General features: G+C 52.7%; 1 protein-coding gene and 1 non-coding gene across 24 annotated transcripts; both read right to left on the bottom strand.

Annotated features, from left to right (window-relative positions):
• Positions 1 to 294: 294 nt before the first annotated feature.
• Positions 295 to 21,133, bottom strand: EIF4G1 (eukaryotic translation initiation factor 4 gamma 1). 23 transcript variants are annotated; one of them, XR_010155881.1, is made up of 34 exons: positions 20,947 to 21,087; positions 20,076 to 20,132; positions 19,765 to 19,858; positions 19,389 to 19,475; positions 18,874 to 18,894; positions 18,110 to 18,286; positions 17,791 to 17,890; positions 15,847 to 15,959; positions 14,926 to 15,018; positions 14,655 to 14,721; positions 13,545 to 14,366; positions 13,198 to 13,286; positions 12,917 to 13,103; positions 12,693 to 12,826; positions 12,406 to 12,564; positions 12,054 to 12,242; positions 11,670 to 11,867; positions 11,301 to 11,447; positions 10,534 to 10,770; positions 10,275 to 10,379; positions 10,009 to 10,168; positions 9,697 to 9,797; positions 9,019 to 9,121; positions 8,665 to 8,767; positions 8,200 to 8,432; positions 7,944 to 8,062; positions 7,646 to 7,818; positions 6,888 to 7,013; positions 6,509 to 6,735; positions 4,279 to 4,377; positions 4,037 to 4,171; positions 3,840 to 3,921; positions 3,563 to 3,703; positions 295 to 922 (listed from the first exon to the last, which is right to left on the bottom strand). XR_010155881.1 is itself a non-coding variant. In XM_009446945.5 (34 exons), the coding sequence occupies exons 3-34, from the start codon at positions 19,822 to 19,824 to the stop codon at positions 741 to 743; spliced, it is 4,824 nt and encodes a 1,607-aa protein (XP_009445220.2). In that variant the 5' UTR covers positions 19,825 to 19,858; positions 20,076 to 20,132; positions 20,947 to 21,087; the 3' UTR covers positions 295 to 740. The 23 variants fall into 23 exon arrangements, 17 of the variants coding, with proteins under 17 accessions (XP_009445220.2, XP_001146609.2, XP_009445222.2 ...); XR_010155878.1 differs by having other exon boundaries at positions 1,387 to 3,703; positions 6,654 to 6,735; XR_010155883.1 differs by having other exon boundaries at positions 12,054 to 12,239.
• Positions 9,877 to 9,952, bottom strand: LOC112208835 (small nucleolar RNA SNORD66). Its single transcript, XR_002943389.1, has one exon. It is a non-coding gene; the product is annotated as a small nucleolar RNA SNORD66 (small nucleolar RNA).
• Positions 21,134 to 22,188: the final 1,055 nt, after the last annotated feature.

Below are 22,188 nucleotides of genomic sequence, written 5' to 3'. Positions count from 1 at the left end.
CCCAAAAGCCTTCTCCACACAGGGGCTTGAATCATTCTGGTAGGAGAGCAGAGTCTAGCAAGGATGTCCTATCACTAATCTCCCTTTTCTCCGGACCAGGAAGGCACCTATCAAGCCCATCTGAGGGCCCAACCTTCCAGGAAACCTCAGATCCCTGCAATCATGGACAGGGGAAGAGGCAGGAGGGGTGCCAGGTTACAGGGAACAGCGCTACAGTACCAGCTCTGGGAAGGATCCCCACCTATAAACACCTTCTCTAGAGGGAGCAGGCCATAAAGCAGAAAGGCAGTGAGCTTAATTGAATTCATGTTTTAATAATTACAGGCACCGTGCCCCCCCTTCCCCCTGCCCAGGCAACAGCAGGGGTGGTACAGGGGCTGGGGCATATGCCCCCAGCAGCGAGGACGGTAGTCCCGAGAGTGATTTTCAGAAAATAAAAAAAAGGACCCCAGGGGCAGGCGTTGGTGCCCCTCCCCACCCCAAGACACACCAAATTTCAAGACTTTATATATAATATATCTCTGTGCCCCAGGGGGAGGAGAGGGACACCTGGCGGCATCCTGGAGGGGGGCCCAGGCAGCCCCAAGCCATCCTGCCTCTTCAGCCACTTTATTAGTTCAGACACATCACACTACAGGCACCCACTGCCACCGCCGCTGCTGCCGCCCCCCTGCAGTCCAGGCGGCTAGCCGGGCCATCTGTGTGTCCATGGGGCTCCAGGTCCCCGGCCCCACCAGCCCTCAGTTGTGGTCAGACTCCTCCTCTGCCTCACGGAGCCACTTGAAGAAGGCTGTGACAGATTTAAGGGCCACACCCTTGCCCTGCTGCTCAGCGGGGTCCTTGCTACTCTCCCAACTGTAGAAGGCATCCTCCTTCACCACGTCCTCGTCATACAGCGCATCAAAGAACATCCGCAGCAGGTCTGCAAGCAGGCGGGACAGCAGTTAGAGGTGACTGGCCACCGCCACCCCAGCCCACCCCAGGGAACCCTCCCAAGTTCCACTGTTCAAACAAGGCCCTGATGCACCAGCCTGACATTTGTGGCCATTCCAGAGTGACTAGGCCTCTGACAGGATGCTAATCTCATGATCTGAGACTGCTGCACAGCAATGAGTCACTTGGCCATCGGAAAAACCTTACAAACTTGCTTGGCCTCACCTTGGCAGCCTGAAACCTCTCTGCCCATGATGTATTTAATGGAGAAAACTATATTCAGAATTGGTACTCCTGAATTCAGGAAATCGCTAAAAGTCCTATATATATCATACATAAAGTCCTATATATATCCTACATGTAACCTGAACATTCACTGCCCCCCAAACAGATCCTGACAACTCCTGATCTCAATTTCCCTTCCTTCCCCACACATTTCCTGTACATACACACCTTCTCTGGCCTTGACACTTTTGTGGATGCTATATCCTTTGCCGGAAACTTCCTCGTGTCTTGTTCCTTCAGGACTCAACTCAAGCATCACCTGTTCGGGCCCTCTTTCTCCTCAACCCCTAGCTGCTGGGTGGCCTTCCCAAGCAACGTGTCCTATAACCCCTGAAACACAACCCACCCCAGTGCCCACAAGGCACCACCAGTCTTTCCAAACCAAACCTTACACTTCTAAGCCATCTATGAGATGCTGCCAGCCAGGATGTTCTGCAGGGCATGCCCAGCCTCAAAGTCACAAACTGCCTAGGGGCACAGTCACCTGCTGCCCCCACCCCATAGCAATGGGCCACAGCAGGGCAGAACCTTCACTTAACCCGTACCTACACTCCAAATCCCACACATACCCACCCAGGGACCCCATCCAATCGATCATGCACTCTGCCCTGTATTTTCAAGCCCAAGTTTCTCTAACCTAAAAACAAAAAGCCCTGTTTTCAACCACTATCTTACAGCTAATAAAATATTTTGTCTACACTTGATGTTTTCCCTTCTTTCTGTCTCACTTAAGTATTTCTCAGTCCTTTCCAATCCAGAATCCGTCCCCTGCCCCACTAAATACTGTTTTTGCCAGGGTGGCCTCTATGTTTTTATATTCCAGACATCCTGCATTTTCAGGCCCACTCCTACAAACGCTCACAGCAGCATCTGGCATTATCAACCACATCCCTCTCCTCAAATTTCTCTGTCCTTGGTTCAGAGGGGCCTGTCCTCCTTTGGTCCCTGCCAGTATGTCCGCTCTACCTCCTTGGGGCTGTATCTCAGGCCCTTATCACTCTCCCTCAGGCAAGCCCGTATCCTCTTATGACTTGCACATGAGTTACCCTGCGCCGGCATTTCACAAAGCTGCCTCCTGCCCTGACCTCTTCTTTTCCAAAAGGACCCAGATACCCCAGCTATTGAGCTGACATCTCGATTCCCTTACTCAAGGACCACAACTCAACTTGATCCACCATTGCCTACCCCAGCAAATGACATCACACTATGGCCTCTAAGCCCACTGTGATTTAAAAACCATCCTGGGAGTCATCCATGACTTCTAATCTCTCATGGCCCCCTCCCCAGACCAGTGTAACCAAAAGCTGCCAACTCCATTTCCTAAGTATCTCTTGATCTGCCTACTCCTCTCCACCATCACCAGCAAGGCTGAGCCACTGGTGCTAACACCGCCACATCCACTCTCACCCCATTCCAAACCACTCTTCCCTCTATTGCCAAGATGATCTAAAAACTTAAATCAAATTCCTTTATTCCTTGCTTAAAATCCCACAAAGGCGTTTTCTTGCCCTCAGGCTAAAGCCCCAGACTCTGGCCATGGCTTACACCCGGCCCTGTGTGGTCAGGCCCACATCCCTCTCTTCGGCCCCATCTTGCCTCACTTAGGACTGGTTGCTGTGCTCTCCCACACTGGCCTTTCTTTAATAGTTCTTTTCCCTGTGTCAAGTTCTTCCTACCACAGGTAGAAAGAACACACATAGTGCCTTCGCTTCAAACATTCTCCCCCTCCCCTTCCCAGTTGTTGTGGAGCGAATTACCACTCATTACCCCTCAGACCAGGTGTCCTCCCTCCGAGAGCACCCGTCTTCCCAGGCTCATTGCTCACGCCAGTACTAACTCCAGGCCAGCACAGGAAATTGCTCGGCTTCCTCTCTGTGAGCATGCCAATGCCCTGACACATACCTATGTTCTGAACGCATAACCTGAGACATGTTCACTGAGACCTCAGTCTCCTCATGTGGAAAATAGGGGTAATACCATCCACCCTAAACAACATTTGTGAGGACTACATGAGGCAAGGTAAGCAAAGCATTTCAGGCCTGTGCCACGCCGTGGGGGCACACGGTACTGGGAAGATCCTATCATTTATCACCTCTGCACTGTTGGCATCAAACACATGGCTAGGCACAAAACAGGCAATTACCCTTCAAGGCTGTGTCTAACTCCTTCCACTTGTAGGAACAACACAACACAAACGTAAAAGGAAGGAATGAAACCCGGAGGGCATTTTGCTCTCTAATGACTACCTACCTTTCTTGGATTAAGACCCTTCCATGAAGGGTCTCATGCCCTGCTATCTGGCAGTCCCTCCACCCCACCCCTGTCCCCGTGGCCTGGCTCTTACTGGGAGGCTGTTCTAAGGTCACTACAAGGGCCTGGAGGGCGTAGAGCGCCTGTAGCTCCTTCTGCTCGTCACACAGGTATTTCTGCAGCAGCTTCGCTCGCGCTTTCAGCACTGCAACGTCCACTCGGAGGGGAGTCTCAACTACAAGAAGACAGGGATGAGTGGAGCAATATACCCTTACCCCGGTTCAGAACTGGGAGGCCAAGGCTGACACCCACCTCCCTCCACTTGTCTGTCAGGCCCACCCTTGCCCCTCCATCTCCCTGGTTCCTCTTACAAATAATTGCAGAATAGCAGACAGCCGTCATGAGGGCTCGAACTAACGTGTTGGATACTATCTGCTGCTCACTCAGGTTGGCCTGTATGGGAGAAACAAATGATCCCCAGATTCTGAATTGGGCCCTTCAGTCTTCATTCTTGCTGCCCCCACCCTAAGAACTACCTTTCCTTTATTGATATCCAGGAGAAACCTACCTCTATCCAGTCGAACACCCGCTGGTTACTGCTGCCCTCCTTCAGCAGCTTCTCCAGCTGCCTGTTCAGCTCCTCGGAGGGGAGTGCCCTCTGGCCAGGGGCTTCCGACTCCTCTCCCAGGGTATACTCCACCTTCTGCAATGGAAAAGGCCCGCAGTTAAGAGGTAAGGTTGCCAACAGGAGACAAGAAAGAAGACTGGCCAGCCTCAAATGCTAGAATTAACCCAACTCCATCCCCAAACCTGTTCAGCGACGAATGCACCAATGTCCTGGCCTTCAGGTAGAAATTCCTTCCAGCTAAGCCTGGCTTCTCGCCACAGCGTCCCCACCTTTTTAGGACCCTGGAAAACACAAGACCAACCCAGCTTACCAAAGCTCTCTCTCTCCAAGGACCCAACAGCTCTACCACATTAATCCAACAAATATTTACTGAAAGCCTACTAGGTACCTGCTAGGCATTAAGGATGCTATAGAAATACTAATAGGCAAAGCCCTTCCATTCCTACGGTCTGGTGCAGGGCACAGATGTCAGTCAAATAACCACCCAAATAAATAATAACTCGTCCCAGGAGCGGGCGGTGGCTCACGCCTGTAATCCTAGCACTCTGAAAGGTCGAGGTGGGCGGATCACCTGAGGTCAGGAGTCGGAGACCAGCCTGACCAACATGGTGAAACCCCGTCTCTACAGAAAATACAAAAATTAGCCAGGCGTGGTGGTGGGTGCCTGGAATCCCAGCTACTCGGGAGGCTGAGGCAGGAGAATCGCTTGAACCCAAGGCGAGGGTTGCAATGAGCTGAGATCACGCCACTGCACTCCAGCCTGGGCGACACAGCGAGACTCTGTCTCAAAAAAATAATAATAATAAAATAAAATAAAAGAGAACTTGTCCACCAAAGTGCTATGACACTAGGGTAGGAAAAATGATGTAAGGGCCTCTAGGAAGGGACAACTTCTAACAAGTATGCTTGTTTCCTAAACCCAGAAAATCTTAAGACACAAATATACCCCATCCCTAACACAAATAAAAAATCCTCATAAAACCAGCAGTCTGAGCGCATTTTCTGTAAGGGGCAATAGACTATGAAGACATCACTCTTTTCTTTATAACAGACTAATGGCACTGGCTCTTAGCAAGATTATTGCAGTTCACAGATTTTAAAACATGCCCATTTTTTTCACATTTTAACTAAAAGTTGTCTTACAGCCGATATATATCTTTTTTTATTTTGAGACAGAGTCTTGCTCTGTCGCCCAGGCTGGAGTGCAGTGGCACAATCTTGGCTTACTGCAACCTCCCCCTCCTGGGTTCAAGCAATTCTCCTGCCTCAGCCTCCCAAGTAGCTGGGACTACAGGTGCGCACCACCATGTCCAGCTAATTTTTTTGTATTTTTAGTAGATACAGGGTTTCATCATGTTGGCCAGGCTGGTTTCCAACTCCTGACCTCACGCGATCCACCCGCCTCGGCCTCCCAAAGTGCTGGGATTACCACGCCCGGCCCAGTCTTTTCTTTCTTAACAGCGCATAAAGAATGTCTTATAATCTATGGCACCTTGGAGTTGATGAAATACACAAATAGTTCAATATGCTTATTTGTTGTTAAAAAACAACTTGTCCTGGTACACGTCTATTTAAAAGAATTAAATGATGTTGACATAACAATTCCTTTAAATCCCAAGTGTGATTCCTCCAGGTTCCAGATGGCTGAACCCTTGAAACTGCACACACTCACCCCAACTTCTCACTTCCACTAAGTACCACATTCAACTTACCTTTCCCCATCTCTTTACCTTTATATTCGCTAGTTACCAATTAACTTTCACAAAGCCGCTTCAGCACCCTGAAAGCCTCCTGTCACGAATATTGTCAAATATTCCTTTGCAACCCCACAGTACTTAAGATACTCCACTCTATTTCAACTGTTTTATGTCACGCTTTACTGTTGTTTTTATCAAGCTGTCATTTCTTTTTTCTTTTTTGGAGACAGAGTCTTGCTCTGTTTCCCAGGCTGGAGTGCAGTGGCACAATCTCGGCTCACTGCTACCTCCGCCTCCCGGGTCAAGTGATTCTCCTGCCTCAGCCTCCTGAGTAGGTGGAATTACAGGCGCCTGCCACAACACGGCTAATTTTTGTGTTTTTAGTAGAGATGGGGTTTCACCATATTGGCCAGGCTGGTCTTGAACTCCTGACCTCGTGATCCACCCACGTCGGCCTCTCAAGGTGCTGGGATTACAGGCGTGAGCCACTGCGCCCGGCCCATTTCTTCCTTTTTCTCTACCAACTTGTTTCTTGTGTTTTATTCATTGCTGTGTCCCTAGTGCTTAGTATATGATAAATGATCATCAACAAAACCCTAGTTCAATGGATGAATAAATAAATGCATCAATCACAGGCCTAGGGTCTTAGACTGCCATTCTTCTCCAGTCTTGGCCAGAACTCATGATAGGAACTGGTGTGCGGGAGATGGCCCACCTCAGTATTTCCTCTCCCAGGTACCAACACAATCCTGTCATCACCATCACTCCACTCCACCAATGGACCATGAAGCTTCAGGGCCACAGCAAACAGCCAAAACCACACCGTGGGAGGCATCTCTGGACTCCTGGCCCTCACTCACCATGCTTTTGCACAGGAGGCCCAGGATCTCCAGCAACAGGGAAGCAGCTTTGCCCAACGGTCTCAGAGGCTTTGTAATCTCCCTGCAAGAAGAGAAAAACCTAATGCTGACAGCCTCCACAGTTCTCTCACCACTACTCCATCTCCCTCCAAACCAGGGTATCCAACCCAGCCATTTCCCTACCACCTTTCCTCTGGTCTTTACCTCCCCTGAATTCCACCCAGGGGGACTTACCTGAACAGCTCCCCCATGGGCACCCCACCTTCCTGCAGAATGGGTGTTACCAGTTCCGCTAGGTAGAGCCACACGTGGGGGATGTCAATTTCCATGTCCTCAGCCAATTCCAAGATTTCATACAACCTGCAAAGGGAATTCAAAGTCACGACATTCTAGGCCAGGTCCCCACTCTCCTTCTGGGGCAACATGGCATGGCTAGGGCATCAACTATGGAACCCCCAGGAACATTTTCTAGACATGGGGACAATTATTTCAAGCTAAGGCCACCTCTGTGTCCTTAGATGGTTTTCACCCCGCTTAAACCCCCTAAAGTTATGCTGACCAGGATGGTCAAGGAACCCAAACTGTTTTTTGGTTTTTTTTTTTTGAGACAGTTTTGCTTTTGTCACCCAGGCTGGAGTGCAATGGCACGATCTCGGCTCACTGCAACCTCCACCTCCCGGGTTCAAGCAGTTCTCCTGCCTCAGCCCCCCGAGTAGCTGGGATTACTGCGCCACCACGCCTGGCTAATTTTTGTATTATTAGTAGAGACAGGGTTTCACCATGTTGGCCAGGCTGGTCTAGAACTCCCAACCTCACGTGATCCTCTAAGGAATCCAACCCACCTTGGCCTCCCAAAGTGCAGGGATTACAGGCGTGAGCCACCACACCCGGCCAGGGAACCTACACTCTTATGCAAGGTTCCAAGGGTCCCAAAAAGGAGGTAGAAAATTGTGGGTCTGTATAAGTGGGAGGCCCAGAGAAGCCGGTCATACCCTTGGTAGTACTGAGCAGTAGACAGATGCCCAGCACACAGCAGCTGGTGCAGCAGCTGCCCCATATGCTCACGAGCAATGGCACTGCGCTCCAGCGTAGACTCGACACCATGCCGTACAAAGATGAAGAGCAAGGAGGGTGAGGCCAGCTCCTGCACGCACTGGACTGCCTCCTGAGGGGTGCAGGGCACAGCAGGAAGAGACCAGTCACTGTCTGACCCAGACCCCGGACCCCTATGCCTGCCAGCATGATCCCTCCCTGCCCACTCCTCAATCACACGCCGCTCCCACTGCCTACTTTCATGTCATTGAGATGGAGATATTCCTCAATGATAGCCTTGGATTTCTTCTCTAACTCCTCCTCAGAGAGAGCCGCCTTCGGGGGGCTCACTGGGGGTAGGGCAGCTTCTCGCTTCACTGTGGGAAGAGAACACAGATTAGAGGGACTTTTCAGTCTTCCCAGCAAACAAGATTCGGAGCTCTCAAAAAGCTGGGGACCAGCTAGTCCCAAGGCAGCCAATGCCTTTCCCTCCATTCCTCTCCCAGACTCTCACCGGCATCCCGCCCACGGTCCCGATCCTCCGTGAGGCTAGCTGCCTTGCGCAGCCCCTCAGGCTGGGAGGGCCGTTCTCTACTCCGCTCCTCCACTTCCTTGCTGAAGCTCCGCTTGGTAGCAGGTGTCCGCGCACGATCAAGCCGGTCCCCACGGTCCCCTCCCCGTTCACTCCGCTCTAGGCGGTCTCCTCGGTCTCCAGCTTTCTCGCCTCGTTCTCGGCTCAAGCTACTCCTGGAAGAAAGACAGACACATTTTCACTCACTTGCACTGCCCAGGCACTCATGTAATTACACAACATGCTGAGCAACTGTTGGGCCTTGTTCTTAGCATAATGAGTATGCCCCAATCTAACCCAAGGGCTCCAACCAGGACAGGTATGAAGAAATTTCCAACCTATGGCAACAACCAGAACCCAATCACGGTACCCCCAGTGTGAATAACAAAGATGTCCAGGAAACCTCACCTCTGCACCACACGTCTATTATCTGTGCTTTCTGTGGGTACCGCTTGTTGAAGGGCTGAGAAGCGATTCAAAGTACTAGTAGCTGGGCGAGCAGCTTCTGATGCTGGGGATGCAGAAAATCCGTATTAAAATCTTTTTCTCCTTTCCTGCATTTTATCCCCTACTTGCCAGTTTAGGACACTTGGTCCCAGTCCCAAAAGTAAAGCAGTTCAATCCCTGGAACCACAACACAAACCTCCTCTATTGCCCGCATTGCCTAACCACCTTGTACTGAAGGCCTCCCTAACAGAAAAGGCTCTGTCCTCAAGGGAGCTCTGACGGGTAACCACCCAGCTCCTGACACTGCCTCCATACCTGCGTCTGAGGGCTTGGCTCCTGAGCCTCCGCTGCTGCCCTTGCCCCAGCTCAGTCGCCCTCCAGGTGCAAAGAGCTGGTTGTTAGAATCGATGGAGCCAGGCTGAAGAAGAAAAGGGGAGTAGAATCATAGGTCCAACCCGGCTGAGTCCCTTGGCCAGCACCACCATATGCAACCAAACAGGTAGTGAATGGCCCAGTCCAGGGGTAAGAAAATCTTTTTTAATAAAGGGCCAGTCTCTATTGCAACTACTCAATTCTGCCACAGTAGCATGAAACCAGCTGTAGATGATAAAGGCATGCTGTGACTGTGTTCCAATAAAACTTCATGGACACTGACATTTACATTTTATTTAATTTCCACAGCATAAATTACCATTCACTTTTTGACTTTTCGCAACTTTAAAATGTAAAAACCACTACTGGGTCCTGGGATGTATGAATGGGCTGGATCTGGCACGTGTGTGTGTGTGTGTGTGTGTGTGTGTGTGTTTGCCAAACACTGGTCCAGACTAATGGGAGTACCACCCTCCCTCTACAGCTGGCAGTCCTGTCTCCAGCAATCCAACCAGTTAGTCTAAGAGGAAACATTCAGCTGTCACCTTCTCAACTTTAGAAAAGTGAAGGGACTAAGATCTAAACCTGAGCTGAATCACCCACTCCCACACACACCCCTACCTTGGTGATCTTGGTGAGTCGTGAGGTGTCAATGGGGCGGCTACCTTTGCTGATGGGAACTGTGTTCCAGCCACCATCATCCACAAGGGGAAGTCCACGGCCTGACACAAAAAAAGGGGCATACTGGAATAATGAATAAATCCTAGCAGCCCCTTCCCCTTGGGCCACCCCCAGCCTCCCTTCCTCAGATCCTCAGTTCCATCATGGTGTCTCAGTGGCCCAGACACGTGGCACTAACAGGAAGTCATCAGAGGAAAGTATAACCTCCCGGTCCCTTCACTGCTCCCTTCTCAATCCCAGCCTGGAACTCACTGATGGGAGGGCCTGGAGGACCACCCCGACGCTTGTCACTGCCCTTGGCCATGAGCTGCTGCACTTTGATGTGCTCTCGATGTTCTTCCATCTCAGCCTCCTTATGGATCTGGTCAATGGTCTTGGGACCCTGATCCCCTCGGCGTGGCACCCAATTGCTCTGTGGAGACAGAGGGCCAGTCACGATGATGTCAGGGAAGGCCAGACAAGGCAGTGTCAGAAACTGGAGGCAGCAGGCTGGCAGTGGGGAGGAGGGGGACACACACCCCTCGCAGATCCAGCACGTCCTGCAGCATAAAGCGGATGCGGGATGACGTCTTCTTTTCTTTAATGATTTTTTCCATCTGGTTGAAATACTGATCCATTCGGGGCTAGGAAGGAGAAAGGCATCAGACCAGGAACTTCTCATGTCCCACCTATAACTGCAGGCCCCACGCCTCCTCATGCCTTCCGCCCCATCATTGTGGGCTCAGTGAACCCCACATATGCTTCAGCCCATCCCCCTCCAGATGCAAGGACCTCTACCTTGGCTTTTTCAAAGTCCAGGTCTTTGCCAATGGTGGTGAGCAGACGACAAAGGCACTCAAGGGACTCTTCATCATGGTTCTTAAGCAGTTTGACCACACAGTCATGCATTATTGCCTCTGTTAACATCTTCAGTTTGAACAACTCTCCAATAAACTTGATATTCCCTAAAGAGCGCCGCCGGGCTATGTCCCGAGCCTCTTCCAGCTCTTCCTTCAGGCGTCCTCGTTCCTCTGCCTGCCATTCACGGGACAGGGATTGTGTCAAAAAGATAACCAGCCACTCGGCTAAAACCCTTTTCTACCTGGATATCCAAACCTAGCAATAAGCACTCAGTCCTGAGGCAGGCTGGCTGGGCATAGTGGCTCATGCCTGTAATCCCATCAATTTGGGAGGCTGAGGCAGGCGGATCACTTGAGGTCAGGAGGAGTTTGAGACCAGCTTGGCCAACATGGTAAAACCCCGTCTCTATTAAAAATACAAAAAAATTAGCCAGGTATGGTGGCACATGCCTGTAATCCCAGCTACTTGGGAGGCTGAGGCAGGAGAATCGCTTGAACTCAGGAGGTGGAGGCTAGCCAAGATCACACCACTGCACACCAGCCTGGGTGACAGAGCAAGACCGTCTCAAAAAGGAAAAAAAACGTCCTGAGCCAGAGAAATCCCCAAGACACCACTACCTCCATTCCAAATTCTACAGCTGAGTAGCATCTGGGTAAGGGAAGGAGGTAAGTGGTGAGTGGAATCGATAGTGGGTTTTCTCTCACCGTAGCAGCTTCATCCATCTCTTTTTGCTTCTTCTCAAAAACCTCATCATCATCTTTGTCTTTCTCAAACTCCTTCTGACATCGATTCAACAACAGCTTTCGGAAGTTCACAGTCACTGTTGGCTTTTCCGTAGTGGGCACTTTCAGCTGTAGGTCAGAGAGAATGTCACACTCAGACTAGTCCTGGGCAGGGAAGGCCCTCCAAGAGCCTTTAACTACCTGACCCAGGAAGATCTCTGGCCCCAGCTCTGCCTCCTTCCAGCTGGAAGAGGCACAAGTTGGAGGGGAACCAAGAAGCTGGACTCAAGGAGTCTTGGGAATAGAAATGGGCAACCAGACCATTAGATTTAGAACCCACTGGAAACTAACCGCCATGAGGCAGCGGCACATGTTGGCATAGGCCACAGAGAAGTTGGGCTCTGAAATGGCCTTCTCAAAAATGAGGTCAATGACCCCTTTGAGGCGTTCCTCGGTGTCGATGGCCAGCTGCGTCACTTGCTTCATCAGCTGCTGGAACATCTGGGGTGTCAGTTTATTCAGGATGGAGCGCACCCTGCGGAATAGGTCCTGGAGGGAGAAGAGACAAGAGTTCCAGTGAGGGTCTCAGAACAGGCTGTTGGGAGGGACAGGAGAGGGTGGTGGGGACTTAGGCATGACAGACGCTAGTGATAAGGACAAAAAGAAGCAAAGAGGGCACAGATGGCAGACCTGGAGAAGAAATGGAGAGAGACCAAAAGCAGGACTTGCCAGTACCTGGGTTTTGCTGCCATCAGCATCTTCTTCCCCTCGATCCTTATCAGCTGCCGTCCGCTTGCTGCTGGGTTTCCAGGCTTTCTCTGCTTTGTTCAGTTTTATATCTTCGGTCATTAACACTGTGGCAATGATCTTGCGTGGTTCTTTTCGGGGTCCCTGCTGAGAGCGCCGGGGTCCCAGGCCAGCCTGCTAAGCAAGGCATGAAGACAAGAGGGGACATTGAACTAGTCAGCACAATATGTGACACCACTACTACACGCCTCCAGGGCAAACCCCTCCCCGCGGGCACTGAGACATGGAATCATCCACTCCCACTCCTTGCCCACCTGCCACTTTACCCAGCCCCACTCACCGGCCCACGGGGCAGCTCCCCACCTGGCCCACCCCTTGGGGGCCCACGGGTGCTAAGGGTTGTCCGGCCAAGGTTGGCAAAGGATGGAGTGAAGTCTGGGCCACAATTTATGCCTTGTAGTCTAGTGGGATCCAGTGGCCGCAGTGGTGTTTTATTGGCCTGCAAAGAGGACAGGAAAAGGTCTCAGAAGCAGGCTAGAGTGGTTGACTACTCTTTCAGGACCTCAGGCTCCTCCCCAATCCATCCAGCACAAACTTATCGTCCCCTCCCCAACTGAAGCCACTAACCTTGTCCAGCACCACGTCACTGATATGTGGCAATCCCTCTGGCTTCTGCATACTGGCAAAGATGAACTGAAAACCAAGCAGGAACTCACGGTCGTAACGTTTTTTCTCCTCTAGGTTTAGAGGCTTCCACTGATCTGCAAGGAAAACAGAATGAAGCAATCATACTGCCTCCTCTGGCCCTAATAAGAAAACTCAAGCCATTCTCAACCCTTTCCTCAGCATACCTGACTTATATTCATACTTCTGTTCCCCGGGCTGGATGTTCTCAGCATTGTGAATTTTGTCTTCCTTTGAGTCCCAGGTCTCATCTGCTTCCTCAGGACGTGGGGGCACACCGCTGCCCTCAGACTCTGGGCCTGGACTGCTGCCTGCAGGAGGCTGATTTTCCACCTCTGGTACTGCCGGGTTCGCCTAGAACAACAGAACATCCAGTTTTGGTTGCAGAATGACCACTGCTCCATACCTCAAACTTGGCCCTCTCCCCTCCCATTTTCTGCTCCCTTACCTCCTTGAAGGCATCCAGAAGGTCTCCAACAGCCTCCTTCTTATTTAGCTCCTTAATTTTCCGTCTCCTCTTTGGCACAGATACTGCCACTAATTAAAAATAAATAAATAAAAGCATGGATCTTTGCCAATAATTTAAGGAGTACCCTTAATCCCTGGGAAATAGAAAGCAGCCAAAGAACAGTATTTCCCCTTTGCATCACCCTTTTTAGGCTTAAAAGTCCTTAATCTAGTTCTTAGATTCCATTGCAGGGACCCAGAAACATGTCAAAAATGGGCGGTCATCAAGGAGGGCAAGGAACCATATCCCCTAGCCCGCCCTACCTCTACCGTCCAACCACACCTTACCTTGAGTGGCTGCTGCTGCCTCCAAATTCTGAGACAAGTTGGCTGGAATAGGGGTACTCTCTGGGGGGAGCAGTTCCTCTCCTCCTTTCTCACTCTCAGCTTCTCCTGCTTCTCCTGCTTCTCCTTCTTCCTCTTCCTCTTCTTCTTCCATTTCCTCCTCCTGAGCTGGGCAAGTAGCTGAAGGAGCCGTAGCTGGAGTAGCAGAGGGGATGGTGGGGGGCGCCACTGATGCTGTCACCTCCTTGGCCTGCTCCTCTGGCTCACTGACTGGGCTTAAGTCCACAGCTGGTGGCGAGGGGGCTCCGTTGAGCAGTTCCTCAGGTTGGGCAGTTGGAGCAATGGGCACAGGGGATTCGGAGGGGCAAGCTGGGGGAGGAGCAAGCTCTGGGCTTGACTCCACCTCTGGTTCCAGATCTTCAGATGGGACCATGCCATTAGGCTCATGAATTTCCACTGTGTGAGATGCCAAAGGGGTGGGAGCCTGGAGAGGACTGGAAGAAAACTCAGATTCTGGAACCGGTTTGCTAAGTGTCACTTCTACTTCCAGTATGGGTTCGGCGAGAGGAGTGGGTTCTGGAGAGAGGCGATATGGCTCCCCAGTTTCACGGGAGATGGGGGTTGATTCTTCTACAGACATTTGTATAGTTGTCATAGTGTCCCCAGAAATAGAGAGGACTGCGAGATTAGGCTCAGACCCCGGTTCCAAGACTGGGGATGGTGATGGGGTCGGAGAAGGCGACGAAGGCTGGGATTCTGAAGGGCTATGCTCTGGGCCAGGCAGCCCTGGCCGGTCAGCAATGATTGCTCCCTGTGACCGGTCATCTGCACCATAGGAAGGAAGAATGAGCAACTAAAGGCAAGTGCTTAACTGCTGTTGTTCCTCCCCATCCTCCAGCCAAGGCATTCCCAACTTAATAACCCCGCATCATCTTCTCCCCACCTAAGCTATACTTCCACTTTCATCCAAAACCCAATTCACCCTCAAAATCCCACAACCTGAAATCTAAGTCATCATTCTCTGGTACCCAGTTCAAGTCACTCCACCACCTCAGCATTTAACTGTTAACATTCCCTTTCCCCATAAAAGCTCCGTCCCACCGGCTTACTTACCTGGCCGGACAATGACAGCAACCTGGGGCGTCTCCCCATTAGCTTGAGGCTCCAGACCGCCTCCCGTCTGCAGGACACAAAGGGTTACCAAGTTTGCACTGAAGAGTCCCACAACCCTTCTTTACTAGAGCCATTTCTACTTTAGCTCTGCCTAGAAATCCAGGAAAGCAGGGAAATAAATCCCTTAGTTGAAAGAAAAGATCCAGGGACTTGGGAGTCCAGGGCAGAACAGACATCCCAGCCAGGGTATCACTCGAAAAGCAGACAGTACCTGGGGAGGGGTGGGTGTGGAGGCAGTGCGGGCCCCAGACATGATCTCCTCCGTGATATCCTTTCCTCCTTGGTTTGGATCTCGAATTCGGATCTGGGGAAAGAAAGCTATAAGATGAGTGGGAAGCAGGAAGAGCCCACCTCTCCACCCTGCCCCAATCTTAAGACTCTGGGCCAACTCCCCACCCCCCAGCGGGAAGCAGGTAGGTAGGTGCCAGAAACCCCTTGAGTTCCACTTTCAGCCCATCTGGCTGCTCTCGTAGTCCCTGCCCCAGCTCCCACCCTTAAGAGACCCTTGATCTCACAGAGCAGCCCTGTACATCACAATGCCCCTCCCTCCCTCATCCCTACCCCACCAGCAGTCCCCAAGTCAGTGGCTGCACACCCTGGGGCCCAGGACCCCCATCTAGAACCCAGTCGGCTCACTTGTGGCTAGTGTGCCTGATCTCTGGGGGCAGGGCCCAGATCCAGTAGGTGGAGCCAGGGTGACTCAGCGGCTTCCCCAGCTCTGGCACCCTATTCTGGGCACCACGCCCAGGGCTTGAGGACTGAGCAGAGGCGGAGGCCTTGAGAGCTTCCAGGACTGGGGGGGCAGGGGGGAATGGGGGCTGGGGCCACAGAAAACAAACCATTTCCAAGGCAAGCCACCAGAAACCCAAAACCAAGCATAGTTCTTCCAACCCCCCAGCACCCAGGTCTCGCAGGAACTTCCTCGCTAGCCACTTCAGTCTTCCCATGACCTGCTTCTATGCTGAAATCTTAGCATCTTACAAAGAACCTGAGCCCTCCACAGACCCCATTCTCTGCCCACTCTCAGCTCCTTCCTCCTCAAGTCACTGCTCTTTCCGGCACAATGTCCCAGCAGCACCTGACCTTGATTCTCCCCTTCCCAGATGTCCCGGAGCCCCTCACTGCTACTCACCGTCTTACGCTCCCTCTTGGGAGCAATCTGGGGTGGCTGGTTCATCAAAACTGGGGCGGGGGCCACGCCAGTGGGAAACTGCTGCACCCCTTGGGCTGGATAGTAGGCGCCAGCTTGGGGGAGGGGGGACGGAGAAGAATGGTGGTAGCGTCAGGGCCCAACCATATACTAATGCCTGCCTGACACCTCCCACCCCAAAACCTCTCACCACCCACAGCCGGCCCCTTGCCCTGCCCTGCCCTCCTCCCCCAGGGAATTAGGTGTCTGTCAAAGCTGGGGAACCAGTCTGAACTGCGTTTACAAGAATTCCTAACACACACACACACACCCCTCGTAGGCAGGCACTCTTTCCCTACCACACACCAGTGACCAGGAGGACTTATGTCTGTCCTTCCACCGTACAAGTTACTCTCGTGTGTGTACCCCACCCGCTATCAACATGTACACACATACTCTGAACCTGAAACAGAACCAGGTCTTTGGCTGGTAATGAGAGAAAGAGATCTGCCAACCCTGTTCCATTTAACTTGAGTCTAGTTCCTGTCTCCAGCCCTTTACAAAGGAGCAAAGAAACAAAGTAACATTATGAACTAGGCTCAAGATGAAGAAAAATTAATTCCTTAAAGCAAACTATCTCCAAAGTCGGTGAGTTCTTTTTTCCCCTTAATTTTTTTTTTTTTTTTTTTTTGAGATGGAGTCTCACTCTATTGCCCAGGCTGGAATACAGTGGCACAATCTTGGTTCACTGCAATCTCCACATCCCGGGTTCAAGCGATCCTCCTGCCTCAGCCTCCCGAATAGCTGGGATTACAAGAGTGCATCACCAGGCCTAATTTTTGTATTTTTAGTTGAGACAGGGCCAGGCGTGGTGGCTCACGCCTATAATCTCAGCACTTTGGGAGGCTGAGGCAGGTGGATCACTTGAGGCCAGGAGTTCGAGACCAGCCTGGTCAACATGATGAAACACCATCTCTACTAAAAACACAAAAATTAGCTGGGTGTGGTGGCACACGCCTGTAATCCCAGCTACTCGGGAGGCTGAGGCAGGAGAATCACTTGAACCCGAGAGGCGGAGGCTGCAGAGAGCCAAGACTGTGCGACTACATTTCAGCCTGGGTGACAGAGCGAGACTCCGTCTCAAAAAGAAAATTAAAATAATAACAATAAAATTTAGTAGAGACGGAGCTTCACTATGTTGGCCAGGCTGGTCTCGAACACCTGACCTCAAGTGATCCGCCTGTCTTGGCCTCCCAAAGTGCTGGGACTACAGGCGTGAGCCACCGTGCTCAGCCCCCCTCAAATTTTAAAATAGAGACAGGGTCTCACTAAGTTTCCCAGGCTGGTCTCAAACTCCTGGCCTTAAGCAGTCCTCCTGACTCCCAAAGTGCTGGGATTACAAGCAAGATCCAGGCACATTCTTTAATTTCATCCCTAAATTCCACTTGTTTTTGACAAGCACAAGTGTATTTGTTTAAATTTTGCATACATATAAACAAAAACATACGTGTATGAGAGATTCATACTCAAAACTTTTCCTGATAGGTGATCAAAAAACTTGGAAGCCACTGCCATAAAGAACAGACTAATCCTTCCCTAGAACATAAATAAAAAATAGCTACAAAAACCTCCCAAATTTGCATTACATGGGCTCCCAACCATGGAAGAAGTGTCACAGGGAAAGCCTACTAATAGGCTCTCAGGCTGGTGCCTGATCCTACATTCCCTGATGTGGGAAAGACTCTAACTCTCCTGGCAATAAAATCAAATTTTCTCCCCACAATCAACACCAGTTAAATATTAAGCACCAATCCCTACCACCTATTAACCTTATCATTTTTAGACCAGAAGCCAAGCCTGGGAAAGGTCTGCTGCTTTAGAAATCAGCAGATGAGTTTAGATGCTCCCTTGGGCTTGTTCTCACCTCTGACTCCCTCCCCTGCTTACCGTAGGTCCCAAATTCTGTAGGGCTTGCACCTGGATAGAAGCCTGGGGCTCCTGGCTGCACAGGGTACTGCTGTGTCGGGACAACGTATGTGGAACGCCCCTGGTGGGGAAGGGGGAGAAGGAGAGAAGGAGTTGAGGGAGCTATGAGTTCCATATCAGACTCCAAAAAGAACGTAGGTCAAGACAAGCCAAGCCAACTCTGGGCAATGACCAGAAGGAAGTCCCACCTCTGGAAAAGCAATGGAACTGGAGGGTCAGGGTGAGGTAAGTGAGAGGTATAGGGGTCTGTGGCTTCTAGGCTCCAAGCCCCCAGCCTCACCTGTCCAGGGATGTAGTAGGCCCCCTGGGAGGCTGGGTAGGAGATCTGGGAAGGGATCATCATTACTTGGGATCCAGCAGGGTAGACATGGGCAGCTGGGCCAGGGCGGGCAGGGGCTGCACTCTGCACTCGGGAGGCTGCACTGCTCGGGGGCTGGGCCCGGCTAGGGTAGAAGTGCTGTCAGGAGGGAGGAAAGCAGTTGGCATTGTAAAGAGAAGGAAGTGGACAAAAAATAGCCACTCCACAATGTCTCTATAGCCTAGAAAGAAGTACTGTGGGCTTCAGAACATGGCGACCAATCCTTCCAAGACCACTTGACCAAATGGCTAAGCGGCTTCTTGTACACACACACGCCCTCCAAACCTCCAAATTCAGATGTACACTTTGCATCCTGCAGAGATTTACTCTCTCACTGCCATGCATACACACGTCACCTCTACCAAACTACCCCTCTGCAGAGGCTTCCTAACACCGAGATGCATCATGCCTAAGTAAGGCCCTTTCGGGCAACATATCCCCAGCATGCACTGCTCCACCAGCATGTAATGAGGAGCTAACCATAACATGCAACAGCATCCCAGTCCCCAGATGCGCGTTCTTCAAGATGTAGCCCCTAACATGCATCACTCGGCCTCCAACTGAGAACCTGGACACCAAACAAGTCACTACCCTGAAGATCCCCATTCCCTGTGTCTAGCCCCTGACTAGGGTGGAGGGTAAGGATGAGACCAGAAGACTGTCCAGGGTTGGGAAAGGGGTATTACCTGCAGAGACCTGAATCCTCCCTGAGAGCACATGGGGATAGGAAAGAAGAGAATTACCCCCAAGGTGATGGCGGGGGGAGGGAATGAAGGCAATAGGACAGGACAAGAATCCTCCCACTTAGTAAGGAAGAAGTTGGGGAACAGAGAAAGGCAAGGACCAGCTGGAGTGTTTACCTCACCACAGTCCAAAGAGAAAGCAGAGAGAGCAATAGAGCAATGGCAGCCTCCGGTAAAAGGAGCAAATAGGAAAGCAAGAGTTGGCAGCAGGGCCCAAAGCACTGCCCCCAATTCTCAGAGGCACTAGGATCCCAGTAATGCCACCCTCATTGACAACATACTATCCAAGGGACCAGCCACCGTGAGTAATCAACAGGGCAAGGCGCAGAGCCGCATGAAAGAACACAGAGGATTAAGGCCAGGTATGGGGCCTCCAGTTTCCATCCTAGACCTAAACTGGCCAAAGCTTTCCACTGCTCCCACCCAGGTCCCCTACTCCCCTCCCCACAGCCCCTCACCTGGCGGGGCTGAGAAGGCGTGTTCATTTGTGTCGCTTGTGGCGTACTGAACACCACCGGCGCTGTCTGCCCCGGGGGAAACGCTGGCTGAAGAGGGGAGACCAGAGTTCAGCAAGAGGGGAAGCCCAGGTAGGGCAGAAACCCAAGCTGGTGAAATAAGGGGAGCAGATCTGCGGCAAGAGCCTTAACAATCCACATACCCCCTCCCCGTGACAGCCCCCGGGGACAGCCCAGGGGCCCTGTCTCAATTTGGCAGCAGGCGGCTGCACTTTGCCCTGACACAGATGGGGGTAGGAAGATCCAGAGGCTGGAACCTGTTCCTGCCCGACTGCCTGGCCTCCCCCACCCCCACCCCTGCTAATTCCTCCCTAATTACCTGTGGGAGTCCGGGGGATGGGGCGGGTGGGGGGCCTGTGGACTGTGGAGCTTTGTTCATTTCATTTGGTGCCACATCAGGGTCCCCCCAGCACCTGTTGGGAAAGAGTGGCGCTCAGGAAGAGGAAGGGACCCAAGCTTAAGGCAAATGGGGCGGTGAAAGGGTTGATGCAAGGGCTGGGTCCCATACGGAGTCCCAGAGATGCCAAGAGGGTGAAGCAGAAAAGATACAGCCTGTCCCCACCAACATGCTGTCAAACCCGCATCACTTCCGACCAACCCCTGACCTACTGAAACAGTCCCCTCACTCACCCCCTCGATTAAGAACAAGTCCACGGTGCGGCCTACAGGTTCTGGGCATCCGAGGGCCTGGGGTTGGGAGGTGAGGGTATCAACCTGGCTCCGCGGGGCCCAAGACCAACCAGACCGGAAATTCCAGGTCTCGCTGGCACCAGGCTCCCGGATCACGAACGGAGCTAGCTGCTTCGGCCGTGGTGTCCCCACCCCCCACCCGGGGACACCGGGTTCGGGCCTGGCCCAGGGGCACACAGGATACGCCTGCCGCCGGGGAACCCGCACTGGGCCAGAAGCTAGGCCTGCCGCCGCCCAGGAGTGTAGGCCAGGAAGGGCGGGAGTCAGGCCCTAAAAGGCCAGGCGGGCGGCGGCCGTCGAGGAGCCGGTTTCAGGCAAGTGAGGGTCGGCCCGGAGGGCGGGCGGGGCCGGGGGCTCCTCCCTGCCCGCCGCCACCGCCTCCCTCCCCTGCGCCCTCCCTGCGCAGCGCGGGCCAGTGCCAAAGAACAACGTGTCACTTCCCGGCGGCCTGGCCGCGAAGGGGGGAGGGGGCGGCGGGCCGGGAGCCGTGGTGCCTGCGCCCGTGGGCTGCCGGGCCTCCTCGGGTCAGGCCGAGGTGGCATTTCGCGGCGACGAACCCGGCGCCCTACCAGCCCGCGGGGCCCGCATAGTCCGGCCCTGCGCTCCCCACCCCCACCCAGCAGCCAGGCCCGGCCGGGCCAGGCACACGTGGGCCGGGGATCGGGACCCTGGCGGGCCGGAGCCCTGGGTCGGGCCGCGGGGCCAGGGCGCCGGGGCGGCGGCGCAGGGTGGCCGGTCCCGGCCCGGATGGCGGCGGATGCGGGGGGAGGGGGTGGGGGGGCCGGGTCGGGCCCGGACATGGCGGCTTTACCTTCAGTCTCCTTCAGTCCGCGCGGCCGAGCCCCACGCAGCCGCACAGACGTAGTCCACAACCATTTCCGGCTCCCCGCACAGATCCCGCTCGGCGGCCACCGCTTCTCCGCAGGCGCAGCCGGCGCCCCCACGTGACCGGCGCAGGGGGCGGAGCCGCGCCGGGCGATCTGCGCCGCCGAGCACATGGGATTTGCCCCGCCCCGTCACGTGACAGCCACAGCCCGCCCCCGTGTCCCCTCCCGAACTTTGAAACTCCCAGACCGATTCCCCTCTGTGTTTCTCTCTGTTCCGCGATTCTTTAGTTCATTCATACTTTAAGCAACCATTTATTGAGTGCATGGTAAGTACAAGGCGAAGTGCTGGTTGAGGGCTGAGAAACTGAAATCAAAGTCTCGGCAAAAAAAAAAAAAAAAAAAAAAAGCGGGGCGCGGTGGCTCACACCTTAATCCCAGTACTTTGGGAGGCCGAGGTGGGCGGATCACGAGGTCAAGAGATCGAGACCATCCTGGCCAACATGGTGAAACCCCGTCTTTACTAAAAATACAAAAATTAGCCGGGCGTGGTGGCGCACCCGTAGACCCAGCTACTTGGGAGGCTGAGGCAGAATTGTTTGAGCCCGGGAGGCAGAATTGTTTGAGCCCGGGAGGCAGAGGTTGCAGTGAGCGGAGATTGTGCCACTCTAGCCTAGCCTGGCGACAGGGCGAGACAACATCTCAAAAAAAAAAAAAAAGAAAGAAAGAAATTAAAGACTCCATCCTGCCTAAGTAAATCGTGATACAATACGAATTATGCATGCTTTGAAAATAATTTAGATTAGGTCATTGAAAGACCAATAACAAAGGAAATTAAAAGGATAGAAACATTGTAACTAGGCAAGTAGTATGAGATTTGTCGTTTAAAAGGATCATGGGCCGGGCGCGGTGGTTCACGCCTGTAATCCCAGCACTTTGGAAGGCCGAGGCAGGCGGATCACGGGGTCAGGGCGGATCACGGGGTCACCATCCTGGCCAACATGGTGAAACCCCCATCTCTACTAAAATACAAAAAATTAGACGGGTCTGGTGGCGTGCGCCTGTAGTCCCAGCCACTCAGGAGGCAGAGGCAGAAAACTGCTTGAACCCGGGAGGCAGAGGTTGCAGTGAGCCGAGATTGCGCCACTGCACTCTAGCCTGGATGACAGTGAGACTCTGTCTCAAAAAATAAAAATAAAAATAAAAAATAAAGGCAGGCACGGTGGCTC

This window comes from Pan troglodytes, chromosome 2, assembly GCF_028858775.2.
Source record: "Pan troglodytes isolate AG18354 chromosome 2, NHGRI_mPanTro3-v2.0_pri, whole genome shotgun sequence".
Taxonomy (NCBI): Eukaryota; Metazoa; Chordata; class Mammalia; order Primates; family Hominidae; genus Pan; species Pan troglodytes.
The sequence above is the reverse complement of the archived record's forward strand: the minus strand, read 5'-3'. Positions and strand labels throughout refer to the sequence as shown.

Excerpts from the sequence above, each read along its gene's own strand:
- EIF4G1 (XM_009446945.5), bottom strand. The coding sequence starts at position 19,824 with ATGAACAAAGCTCCACAGTCCACAGGCCCCCCACCCGCCCCATCCCCC. Across the intron at positions 19,476-19,764 it reads CATCCCCCGGACTCCCACAG|CCAGCGTTTCCCCCGGGGCA; the intron begins GTAATTAGGGAG and ends TCCCCTCTTCAG. Across the intron at positions 6,736-6,887 it reads CCCATGGGGGAGCTGTTCAG|GGAGATTACAAAGCCTCTGA; the intron begins GTAAGTCCCCCT and ends CTCTTCTTGCAG.